The sequence below is a fragment of the Panthera uncia genome, assembly GCF_023721935.1.
Source record: "Panthera uncia isolate 11264 chromosome B3 unlocalized genomic scaffold, Puncia_PCG_1.0 HiC_scaffold_1, whole genome shotgun sequence".
NCBI classification, from domain to species: domain Eukaryota; kingdom Metazoa; phylum Chordata; class Mammalia; order Carnivora; family Felidae; genus Panthera; species Panthera uncia.
The window spans coordinates 47959838-47973616 of NW_026057582.1; the positions used below are offsets into that span (position 1 = coordinate 47959838).

Below are 13779 nucleotides of genomic sequence, written 5' to 3' on the forward strand. Positions count from 1 at the left end.
CCAGGAAAATAGACAAATCCACAGTTATAGTCACCTATACCCCTCCCACAATAATTTTGAAGAGCAAATAGGCAGAAAATCAGTAAGGATGCAGAAGACTTGAACAGTACAACCAAACAGCTTGACCTAACTGACATTTTAGTCTGACCAGTAGTGTGATACATATGCTTTTCAAGTGGGCATAGAGCATTTATAAGATAGACCATATTTGGGGTGATAAAATATGTTTCAATACATTGTATAGGATTTAAGTCATACAAAGTATATTCTCTGACCACACTGCAATTAAATTAAAAGTCAACAGAAATATTTCTGGAATATCTCCAAATATGTGGAAACTAAAGCACTAAACTAAGTTAAGTAACCCATGAGTCAAAGAAGAAATCAGAAGAGAAACTAAAAAGTATTTTGAACCAAATGAAATGAAAACAACACATCAAAATTTTGGGGTGTTACTAAGGCAATACTTAGAAGGAAGTTCATAGCACTGAACATCTCTATTAGAAAGAAAAAAAGGTCTGAAATCAGTATCTTCAGCCTCCATCTTAAGAAATTTTAAAAAAAATGAGCAAATTAAATCCAAAGTAGGCAGAGGAAGGAAATAATAAAGATCAGAGTGGAAATCAATGAAATAGCAGAAAAATGAGAAAATCAATAAAACCAAAATCTGACCCTTTGAGATCACTAAAATTGATAAACCTCTAAGAGAAAACACAGTTACCAGTGTTAGGACTGAATATAAAGATACTACAACAGAATCTATAAATTTTTAAAGAAAAGGATAGTCAGTTCCCAGAGAACATTATGAATAGCTTTCTGTCAATAAGGCCTACAACTTGGAAAATATGAACAATTTCCTTGAGAGAAATCAACTGAATAATTCTGTATATATTCCCACAAAGAAAACTCCAAGTCAGATAATGTGGATGGATAAATTCTACCAAACATTTAAGGAAGAAATAATGCCAATTCTACACAAACTCTTCTAGAAAATTGAAGAGTAAAGGGTGCCTGGGTGGCTCAGTTGGTTGAGCGTCCGACTTCAGCTCAGGTCATGATCTCATGGTTTGTGGGTTCGAGCCCCACATCGGTATCTTTGCTGACAGTTCAGAGCCTGGAGCCTGCTTCAGATTCTGTGTCTCCCTCTCTCTCTGCCCCCCCCCCTCACTTGTGCTCTGCCTCTCAAAAATGAATAAATGTTAAAAAAATTTTAAAGAAAAGAAAATTGAAGAGTAGAGAATACCTCCCAAATCATTTTATGGGCCACCATTGCTCCAAAACCAAAACCAGATAATACTGCAAGAGAACAAAACTACAAACTAATAATATCCTTCATAAACACAGATGCAAAACTTTAAAAGGAAAATAAAAGATTAGCAAAGGTAATCCAACAATATATTTTAAAAGATAACACATCATCAAGTAAGGTTTATCCTAAAGTGCAACTATGATTTAGCATTCAAAAATCACTTCAAGTAATTAACCATAGTAGCAAACAGAATGAGAAAACCACATGGTCATCTTAAATAGACATGGAAAAAACATTTGGCAAAATCCAGCATTTGTTCCTGATAAAGATTCTGAGCATACTAGGAACAGAAAGGAACTTGTTCAACGTGATAAAGAACACCTATGAAAAACCTACAACTAAATCATACTTAAATGGTAAAGGACTAGATGCTTTCCCACCAAGATCAAACAGTGCAAAGATGCCTGCTCTCCTTCTTTTCAACATTGTATTAGAGGTTTCAGTTAGTGCAGTAAGACAAAAATGAAATAAAAGACATCCAGATTAGAAAGTAAGAAGTAAAACTGTCTTTATTCACAGACCACACAATCATGTGTGTAAAAAATGGAATAGAATCTACAAAGTAGCTTCTAGAACTAATAAGTGAGGCTAGAAAGCTTGCAGGATTCAAGATGCATGTACAAGATCAATTGGATTTCTATACACTGACTACATTCAGAACTTTAAAAAATAATACTAACGTTAACAAAAATATGACATTCTTAAGGGAGTGTATGTGACAAAAGATACATAAACCCCTGCATACTAAAAACTGAAACTGCTAAGAAAAATTAAGACCTAAGTAAATGGAGAACTATAACATATTCATGGATGTGGAGACTCACAGTAGTTAAGATGTCAGTTCTCCCCAGGTTGACCCATAGATTCAGTGCAGTCCTGAGGCTCTTGGCTATCTTAGTCAGTTGAGCATCTGACTCTTGATTTCCACTCAGGTCATGATCCCAGGGATGTGGGATCAAGCCCTGTGTCGGGCTCCACACTGAGCATGGAACCTGCTTAAGATTCTCTCTTTCTCCTACTGTCCCTCTCCCCTGCTCATGTTCTCTCTCCCTAAAATAAAAATTAAAAAAAAGACTTATGAAACTATAGTAATCAAAACATAATGGTATAGGTATAAGAGTAAATAAGTACCTCAATGGAACAGAAGGACCAGAAGTAAATCCTATATGGATGGCTGATTTTTAACAAAATCGAAAAGACAAATCTGTGAAAAAAGTATAGACTTTTCAATAAATAGTATTGGAATAATTGGACATCCCTATGCCAACAAATGAACCTTAAGTCATACTTCATATCATATGTAAAAACCCAAAAGTAATCACAGACCTAAATATAAACCCTAGAACTAGAACTTCTAGAAGGAAACAGAAGAGAATTTTGCAGTCTTGAATTAAGCAAAGCACTTTTGGACATAACACAAAAGTTTGAATGAAAAACTTGGTAAATTAGACTTTATCAAGATGAAAAACTTCCATCTTTCTAGAGACACTTAAGAGAATGAAGAGAAACTGCAGACTAGAAGAAGGTACTTGCAAAGTATATATCTGATCAAGAACTTGTATCCAGAGTCCATAAAGAACTCTCAAAATTCAGTAATAAAAAAAATGAGAGCCTAATAAACAAATGGACAAAATATTTGAACAGACACTTCACCAAAGAATGGCCAAAATTAAAGACTGACCTTAAGAAGATTGATGAGAATATGGATTAACTGGAACTCTCATACACTGCTGGTTTCAATATAAAATGGTACAGCTGCTTTGGAAAACAGTTTGGCAGTTGCCTAAAAGTTTAAATTTATTAGCACCATACAATTCAGCCATTACACTCCTAGGTACCTGGAAGGAAAAAGTCATACTAGTACTTTTATATGAACCTTAAGAGCAACTTTACTTATAATAGCCGAATGCTTTAAACAACCCAACCATCCAAATGTCTATCAACAGATGGGTGTGTAAACAAATTCTTGTATATCTGTACAATGGAAATAATAAAAATGAACTATTGATACCTGCATTAACAAGGAATCTCAAATTAATTATTGTGAATGAAAGAGACCAGGCAAAAAAAGAATATACTGTGAAATTCAGTTTATGTAAAAGTCTGGAAAATTTAAATCTGTAGTAATAGAAGGTCTATCAGTATTTGTGTGTAGGAGGGACTTTGGAGTGATGGATATGTTCCTTATCTTGATTGTGGTGGTGGTGGTGTTGTAAAATGAATTCGAAATCTTAAAATACAGTAAAAAGAAACTGATTAGTAAAAAACTCTTCTAGATTTTTCCTCCGCCTCTGAAGAAGACATTTAGTTTTTCTTATTCAGTGAGAATTTAAATAGAAAATGTAGGCATTAAGTTTGCAGCTTTACTAATGCATACTTTTTTTTTTTTTTAAACTTCAGGGTCTTGCCTATTTGCATACTAAAGGCAAAATGCATAGAGATATCAAAGTAAGTTCATTTAATATACTTAAATAGATAATTTTTGAAGGAATTTTGTGATACTAATTTAATATTATTTGTATTTTTGTTTTAGGGTGCAAATATTTTATTGACAGATCATGGTGATGTAAAATTAGGTATGTTATTTCAAGTCTCTCACATTTTTCCTAAAAATTTTAATAAAATTTTAAATGAGAATGAACATTATACAAGTTTAATATTCATATGAAGAACCACAATAATGTTCAAGTTTTGATCCAGTAATTTTACTCCTGAGACTCTGTTTAAAGGAACTTAATCCTAAAGATAAAAAAAAATCTATATTCAGAGGAGTATTGATTATACACTGTTTATATAGAAAGAAGTACAAACATAGGACTAGCAATAGGGAAACTGTTAAAACTGTAATAAATCCACTTATGGAACATTATTCAGTCATCAGAATTAACAGTTAAGGAGAATAAGAGTAGAATCCCTGAGGTGTTACTTAAATGACAAAAATGAACTATACGTATAATCAGTTTTTTATAACCATGTGAAACAACAATAAAAAAGTATTTGTAGAGAAAAAGGCTTTTTTAATAGCACCAAAATACTACCCTAGTTGTGTTAGAATAAAAGGCATCCACATGGGTGGTTTATTTTTTTTTTTTTTTACCTTTTTTCCCCTTAATTAAACTTCAGTATGCTTGTAGTAAATTTTTTTATTAAACTTTGTTCTTTATAAAGTATGTTTTATTCTAATAAAGTGCCAAAAAAATGATTTTCCTTTAATGAGCATGTTATAAACCAAGCAAGAAGAGATTTCGGGATTCAATTTATATATATTTCCCTAGCATTACTATCTGAATTATTAATAATGTCATGCCTAAGGGTGAAATTCAGAAATGTTGTTGACTTTATTGAAAGAACTAAAATTTTTGTCCAATTTTTTTCCCTACTAGCTGACTTTGGTGTGGCTGCAAAAATAACAGCTACCATTGCAAAGAGAAAATCTTTCATTGGCACCCCTTACTGGTAAGATACTATGATTGAATTTTGTGCATTTTCATTTCTTCACAGTTAGTGATCTGCATTGATACTTAGTAAGACAAGTGATAATACAAGTCTGGAGATTTGCATGCTCCTTGATACTATCATACTTCTGATTGGGAACTTTGATACTCATTTTTATTGTTCAGCTTTCCCTGAGTTAAAGTGCTAATAATAATTCCTACTGTCTCTGGGATTTTGTATTAAGAAGACTCATAGGTATGAGATTTTTCAAAAGAAAGACTTTTATTATGATCTCTTATCATTTTGTTACCCTTTTGGTATTGATTCTAATATAGGATTTCAATTTCTGGTTGTTTAAAATTCATGCATCCTACCATTAGTCTTTATCAGCTACCTTCCTTTTAATGCATCTTACCAAGTACTGACAAAACGATCTTTCTAAAATGCTGCTTTCATCAATGAAGACAGATAATTGAAATATAATAAAAAACCTAGTAATAAACCTTAATATATAAAATAATTTAGTGAAATTATAAAAGATAACATTTAAAGTTTGTAAGAAAGCTTGGATTTTTTTAAATAGTGTTTGAATACTATATTATTTGGAAAGAAATTTAAAGTCACTCCATACCTCATATCTAATGCCAAAATAAATTGTATATGGAAATAGTTCAATATAAAAGTGAAACCAAAAGAACTATTAGTAACTATCAGCTTTAAGAGTTAAGTAAGCCTTTCTTGGTACAAAAGCATAAAACATTAAAGGGTAAAAGTGATAGATTTAACTACATGAAAATTTAAAATGTCTGCATATCTACCAGCTTGAACAAAAGTGAAAGGCAAGTAACAAGTCAGGAAATATCCTCTAAAATATGTATGACAGACTAGGTTTTAATGTCTTTAATGTATAAGTTCTTAATAAAGTATTTCATTAGAAGCAGAGTTATTAAAATAATACATAGAAGATGTCATAAAATATGAAAATTGTTTCCCCTAACAATGACCAAAAATGTAAATTAAATAAGTAACACCATTATTTTCTTTCAAGTTGGAAAATATTTGGAATCATGGGTAAACCTATTACTATCACTGAATATTTGACAGTGAAAGTAGAAATTGATAGCATAATTTTGAAGGATAATTTGGCAATAATGTTTTCCCAGAAACCTTTAACTGTGCTTGTATTCTTTAGTCTTAATTCTACTTGTAGTAATTTATCAGAGAGGCATAGAAATTATATGAAGAGCTTTATTACAATACTTTAAAGATTGAGGGGAAAGTATGCACGCACATGCAAAAGGAATTAGTTAAGGAAATTGTGTATGTTTATGCAAATCAGTGGAGTAAATTGCTGATATTAAAAATCCTGTTGTAGGGGCACCTGGGTGGCCGAGTCAGTTAAGCATCTGACTCTTGATCTCAGCTCAGGTCATGATCTCATGGTTCCTGAGTTCGAGCCCTGCATCAGGCTCAGCACGGACAGTGCAGGGCCTGCTTGGGATTCTCTCTCCCCTCTCTTTCTGCCCTTACCCACTCACACACACTTTCTCTCTCAAAATAAATAAATAAACCAAAAAAATTTTTTTTAATCCTATTGTAAAAGATGAATAGGCAATGGATAGGCTCATGATATACTATTATTCAAAAAAGCAAGATTAGGGCACCTGGGGCATCAAGGGACTCTTGATTTTAGCTCAGGTCATGATCTCGCAATTTGCGAGATCTAGCCCCATGTCACAGGGCCTGCTTGGGATTCTCTCTCCCCCTCTCTCTGCCCCTTCCTTGCTTGTATGTGTGTGTTTCTCTCTCTCTCTCTCTCTCTCTCTCTCTCTCTCTCTCTCTCACACACACACACACACACACACACACACAAATAAACTTTCAAAAAAGAAACAAGTAAGATTAAAAGTAGCATAATGTAATACCATGTTATAGAAGATATGTGTGTGAATAAAATTTATGGATGTAAATATGTGAAACAATGGCTCTCTTTGGGTGGGATAATGTTTGACATGTTTTCTTCCATGTAGGCCAAATTCTCTTTGTCAACACGTATCAATTTTAACAACAGGAAAAAAAAACAAAATAAATATCACTTAAATAAAAGTTAAAAGAAAACATGACTAAGTTAGATTACCTGTAGAATTTCCTTTATCACATGCCTGTTTCCTTCCTCAGTCTCTTTCTGTGACTTTCCTCCCCTGTGAGCAGTCTTCTCTAGTCAAAATTTATGTTTTTTGTACCCTGACTATATCAGTTACTCTTTATTAGGTCCCTAGTATATTCGTCTTCTCTGTTTATCTTGAGTCCTGCCCTGTCTTGGGAAAGCCTTTATCTCCCCTTCTATTCTGAATGACAGCCTTGCTGGATAAAGGATCCTTGGCTGCATATTTTTCCTATTCAGCACGTTGAATATTTCCTGCCACTCCCTTCTGGCCTGCCAAGTTTCAGTGGACAGGTCTGCTACTACCCTCATGTGTCTACCCTTGTAGGTGAAGGCCCGTTTGTCCCTAGCTGCTTTCAGAATTCTCTCCTTATCTTTGTATTTTGCCAGTTTCACTATGATAGGCCATGGTGTTGACCTGTTTATAGTGACTCTGAAGGGAATTCTATGTGCCTCTTGGACTTGGATGCCTGTTTCCTTCCCCAGATTAGGGAAGTTCTCAGCTATAATTTGTTCAAATAAACCTTCTGCCCCTTTCTCTCTCTTCTTCTGGAATTCCTTTGTTACAGATATTATTTTGTTTCATTGAATCGCTTAGCTCTCTAATTCTCCCCTCATGGTCTAGTAATTTCCTTTCCCTCTTTTTTTCAGCTTCATCATTTCCCATGATTCTATCTTCTGTTTCATTTATTCTCTCTTCTGCTTCTTCTGTTCTCACTGTCACTGCATCTAGTTTATTTTGCATCTCATTGACAACATTTCTTAATTCATCATGACTATTTCTTAGGTCTTTGATCTCTATAGCAATAGAGTCTCTCCTGTCTTCTATGCGTTTTTCAAGCCCAGCTATTAGTCTTATGACTGTTATTCTAAATTCTTGTTCAGATATATTGTTTATATCTGTTTTGAGCAATTCTCTGGCTGTCATTTCTTCCTGGATTTTCTTTTGAGGAGAATTCTTCCATTTTGTCATTTTGGCTCGTTTTCTGTCTTTTAGGTATTTTAATAGCTTGTTATGTGTCCTACACCTGCAAGTACTACTATATTAAAAAGGGATCATACACTGTGCAGGGCCTTGCACTTTAGAAAGTGTTTTTGTAGTGTGTTGTATGCACTCTTTTGCTGCATATTTGGCTGCTCTGTCCCACTGGACAGTCCTCTGCAAAGCTCCAACTTGCTCATAAGGGTGGATTGTTTGAAACTTCCACCAAGTGTTCTTGGATTTGTTTGTTGAAGTAACCCTGTAAAAAGGGAAGGGCGGGGAACCTCATCCCATACAAAGAGAAAAATGAAAGGAGCAAAAAAAAAGACCAAGTATAGAATCAAAGAAGCTATAAGGCTTAATCCAGAGAGAGAGAAAGAAAAATAAAGAAGGAGATATAGAAAAGGTATTAAAAAAAATTGAGTAATAAATAAGCCTGATTAAACAAACAAAACAGAGAAATATATATATGTATAAAGAATTGACCAAAAATCAAATCAGAAACTATGAGCCTGATTCCAAAGGAAAAAAAAGAGAGTAGAAAGAAGAGAAAAGAGAAGAAAAAAAAAAAAAGAGAGAGAGAAACAGACTAACATACAAAACTGTAGGTCTGTTGGTGCCTGGGACTGGTGGCAGTGCTGGTCAGGAGGTCTGGTTCCCTCAGTGTCAGTCCCCTTCCAGTACAAAAGCATTTGCCAGGCACAGAGTGGCAGGGTTTGTTGTAATTGGTCCCACCTCCAGTGGAGGCTGCCGTGCTGTTTCCTGAAGCCCTACCATGTTGGTGATGGAGAAAAAAGTGGTGACACCCCAATCTTTCCTCCTCTGTCTGAGTGTCTTACTACTCTGTTCAGGCAGCCCTCACAGAATAGTGTGGGAATAGACTTGTCCTGCTCCACAGTCTCCCGGCCTCTTAGGCACTCAGCTGGGATTCAACACCGATGTCTTAAAGGAGCCTGCACCCCACCTCCCCGGGACCCCTTTCTGGTGTACCGTGGTTCCACAGCCTTTCTCTCCCTTTTGTCTCTCCACAGAAGTGGTTCTCTCCCCTCCATGCCTACGCTCTTATCTCCCCCAATTCGCATACTTGCACCTCTGTCCTGCCAAGCTGTCTCCCTCCACCTGTGGAGATCTTCCTGTCACTCCCGCTATTGATTTCCTGGGTGTTCCAAGTGTTCTGACCTTAATACAGCTGTGTTTGAGGGATGAGAGAAATCCCTGTTCTCTACTTCTCCGCCATCTTAACTCTCCCTCAAGTCCTGCCCTGTCTTAAAAGTGTCACACACTCTGCCTTTCTTCAGCTGTGGCAGACTGATTGATCACTCTCTGCCTTCCACTGAGCCAGGAAGTGTAACACTCTTGGTCAACTTGGTGCTCCAGCTGTCCACCCCTAACTGATTCTAGTGGGCAGAAGAGATAAAACGCATATACTCTCTCTGGGTACCAGCTCAACTTTCCTCTCTGAGACTTGCCTTTAGTCGTTTTGTTCCATAGTAATGATCATTTTCTTCTCTTTACCCCTATATCCATTTGTATGTATTTAGTACTTGCTTATAGCAGACATTTTTAGTATACATACTTTATGTTCTTAACCACCTTTAGGTTGAGTGATATTGTGTTACATAACTTTGTGTAATCCAAATACTTATAAAAACAGCTTCTGTGTGGATATTTAATATCAATATAAATTAATTTTAAAATAGTAAACATTAAAAAAAGAATATTTCCCCTTAGTAATATCTACACTTTATAAAATCAAATGCCATCATTATAAACCACTGAATCCCAAACAGGTAACTCCAACTCAGCCACTAAGTTGACCTTTAATCTTAGATATATTCACAGTTGTTTGATAATAGCTCTACTTCAATATCCACAAGCATTTTATACTTATATCAGTCTCTTCAGTCAACCCCTTTCATTCAGTCCCCTCTGCCACTGCCTTTGAAAAGTCATTTATCATTTTTCCCTTGTATTTTTGAAATTGTCTTCCAACTCATTCACCTGACTTTGGTTTTAGCTCCTCTCATACTGTCCTTCCTATTGCCATGAGTTTCAGAACAAGTTTATATCCAAAATTAAATCTTGCATTTTCACAATAAAATCTAAACTTCATTGTATAATCAGTAGGGCATTCATTACCTAGCTCCTATGTCTGAGGTTCATTTTGCAAATACTTTTTAAATCCTCTCAAACTTTTATAAAATAAATTCATCCCAGACTGAATTACTAAAAAGTGATCATGTATTTGGACAAGAGTTAATACTCTCAGTTTCTGTACTTATCATAGACTCCTAACAAGCACCTTATGGCTCCATACCTGTCTGTAGGTCATACATTGAGTAACATTGTCCTGTCACCTTTCCAGATGTTCCGTGCTCTTTTCCTGTCTCCCTAAAATGTTGACGCTCCTCACTCACCTTACCTCCCTGCTGATTCATTCTCAAGTCTCACCTCCTTTGGGAGCATTTCTGACCTTCATGGGGATTTAGGTATTCTTTCTTTTCCCATATTATATGACAAGATTCACAAAACAGAAACTAAAGTAAGACAACCAAATTTTTCCTCAGAGCACTAGTCTTCAGAGAAGATGGAAGATTTTTAAGCGATGAGTTTGGAAAGAGTATATCTTTATACATGTGGTCTTTATTAAGTCTTTCCTAGTAAATGTCTCTCAGCCTCTTTCCCTCTAGAAGTTGAGTGAATATAACAAAAAAGAGCAGATTTCATATCATTTTTAAAAAATAAAAATGTTATATTCACTGATTCCTTCTAGGATGGCCCCAGAAGTTGCAGCAGTAGAAAAGAATGGCGGCTACAACCAACTCTGTGATATCTGGGCAGTAGGAATAACAGCAATTGAACTTGGAGAGCTTCAACCACCTATGTTTGATCTCCATCCAATGAGGTGTTCTCACTATTTACAATTATGCAGTTATTAATCAAGTCTTTAGGGAGAATGAAATATTGATAACTTGAGTATTTCCAGCTCATTTTCAAGTATGTTGAAATAGTAAAGGTGTTGTAAAGGACTTAGGGGTAATCAGTTGCACCCAATACCTGCTCTCTTGTGTTGTTTCCTAAGACAACGTGGAGTGAATCATCTGTACTATTTAAAGCTGTTTCATTAAGCAAATCTCCCTTAATCATACTAGATATAGCAGTTAAAATTTGTAAAGTTTTTTTAAGTCTTTACATTCTTCCATCAATTGTTTCTTTTTCTGTTCTAAGTGGAATTATGAGCAAATGATAGGATGTAGGTGACATTTTTTTTCTATTCTTTTTTTGATTTTGTTTATTTTGTCTAGGGATAATAGGTAGTTACGCTTAGTATAATTATTATTTACATTTTAGGGTATATTGTCTCTCAAAAAAATATTTGATGGCCTTTGAAAGTGTTTTTATATTTTGAAATGAATTGAAATGAATTGAGCTAAAATTTAAGCTTTTAAAGTATAAAGTTGAAAACAGTATAAAGTTGAAAAGAAAATCAACAGAGTGCAGAAAGTATTCTTCTAGCAAGATAGACAACGGATTAGTATATATGTATATATACATAAGGAATTTATTTAGAGACTCTGAAGGCAAAAGATAGACTGTTAATGAGCAAGTACCAAATACAAAGAAACTTGGAAAACTATTTGACTTCTCAAGTAACTAAAGATACAAAAGTTAAAAGATACCTACTTTTTGTTGGAATGCCATTATGTACAGACCTTTAGGATGTTACTTGTTAGGAGCAGTACAAATGTTTCTGTGATTCTACTACTTAGAAAATTATACTTAGGAAATAACCCAAGGGAAAAAAAAGCTAAGAATTATTCATTCCAGGTTAACAGTGGAAAAAAATCTGAATGTCCAATAGTTGGTGAATTAATCTTTTTTCTTAATTTTTTAATGAATTGTTAAGCAAAAATTTTCAACAGTTAAAGGCAGCTGTTACACATGCATAAACCAAAGCAACACAGAAAATTGATTATTAGTGAAAAAACAATCTATTATTACCTAATTATTGCTTAGCATTTAGATAAAGACTAAAGAAGAGCAGATTTAAAAGAATGCCTCACAGTTGTAAGAATATAAACTTTATATATGAATCATTTCATCTTTAAAAAGATAAACATCTTTGGTATTTAAAACTGAGTTTGGGGGCGCCTGGGTGGCTCAGTTGATTAAGCGTCCGACTTTGGCTCAGGTCATGATCTCACGGTCAGTGAGTTCGAGCCCCACATCGGGCTCTGTGCTGACAGCTCGGAGTCTGGAGCCTGCTTCAGATTCTGTGTCTCCCTCTCTCTCTGCCCCTCCCCTGCTCGTGCTCTGTCTCTCTCTCCCTCAAAAATAAATAAAACATAAAAAAATAAAAATGTATTAAAAAAGACGGGTTTGCTTGGAAACCTATAAAGGGTTTTGTTGGGAAAACTGAAATAGAGCATTTTAGAACTTTTCTTAAATCTTCCATCCTTCTACCCCCAGAGTCCCTAGAAAATGAGTCAAAGGTGAATTCATACTGAAAGAAAGTCCTCTTGCAGGTTGATTTCTGTATTATTCATAATGAGAGAATCTGGAAAGTTATTGTCCAAAAGAGGGGAACAGACTAGGAAGTAGATATAATTTGCTTGTATACCCAAGACAATTATAGAGGCAAATCTTCCACTAAGCATACAACCTAATGTTAGAGTAACGTATCATCTCTGTGTTATAGAATGATATTTAATTACTATACATGCTTATATCTAAGATATAATATTAGTTATATATGTTAAAAGTATAGTGATAAAATTCTTCTCTAATATTTGGTAGCTTTGCCTTATGAATAAGAGCTTGTTTGAAAATAAAATATCTAGGTGATGGGCATTGAAGAGGGCATCTTTTGGGATGAGCACTGGGTGTTGTATGGAAACCAATTTGACAATAAATTTCATATATTAAAAAAAATAAAAATTAAAAAAAGAAAGAAAATGAAATATCTATTGGCTATCTAAAATATAAAAATTTAGTGTCCAGGGGCTCCTGTCTGGCTCAGTTTGTAGAGCATGAGACTCTTAATCTCGGGGCTGTGAATTTGAGCCCCATGTTGGGCATAGAGATAACATACATCCATATGTACATACATAAAACTACATTATCAATAAACTTAATAAATAAGTAAAATCTTAAATTAATTTTCATATTCCATACCAGTGTTCATCAGTGTCTACGTATGTAGTAATTTGTAAATGGATTACAGAATATTCATTCTGATTATTAGATGAGGTAATCAAAGTATTTTAATATTGCCCTTTAACTGAAATTTTTATTCCAGGGCCCTCTTCTTAATGTCAAAAAGTAATTTTCAGCCTCCAAAACTAAAGGACAAAACAAAATGGTAAGTTAATGAATATATAGATTTATAGAATTTTACCGTTGGAAAGGAGATAGGTTCAGTTCTCTTATAAGTGATGAAACTGAATTTCAGCAATGTGGATGGAACTGGAAGGTATTATGCTAAGTGAAATAAGTCATTCAGAGAAAGGCAGATACCATACATTTTCACTTATATGTGGAACTTGAGAAACTTAACAGAAGACCATGGGGGAAGGGAAGGGGAAAAAAATAGTTACAAACAGAGAGGGAGGGAGGCAAACCATAAGAGACTTTTTAAGTACAGAGAACAAACTGAGGGTTGATGGGGGAGGGTGGGGTGGAGAAGAGGGGAAAATGGGTGATGGGCATTGAGGAGGGCGCTTCTTGGGATGAGCACTGGGTGTTGTATGTAAGCGATGAACCTCAGGAATCTACCCCTAAAACCAAGAGCACACCGTACACACTCTATGTTAGCCAATTTGACAATAAATTATATTTTGGAAAAATGATGAAACTGAAGTCCAGAGCCTTTAAATAGTTTACTTGCAA

General features: G+C 34.7%; 1 protein-coding gene across 4 annotated transcripts in view; it reads left to right on the forward strand.

The window, feature by feature from the left end:
- Positions 1-13779, forward strand: part of MAP4K5 (mitogen-activated protein kinase kinase kinase kinase 5) — a 109992-nt gene that overhangs the window by 53990 nt on the left and 42223 nt on the right. For all 4 annotated transcript variants that reach the window (XM_049612803.1, XM_049612804.1, XM_049612806.1 and 1 more), the window contains 5 exons: positions 3710-3757; positions 3843-3885; positions 4693-4765; positions 10664-10795; positions 13190-13252. In XM_049612803.1, coding sequence (XP_049468760.1) covers positions 3710-3757; positions 3843-3885; positions 4693-4765; positions 10664-10795; positions 13190-13252 — 359 coding nt within the window. The remainder of the gene's footprint in view (positions 1-3709; positions 3758-3842; positions 3886-4692; positions 4766-10663; positions 10796-13189; positions 13253-13779) is intronic.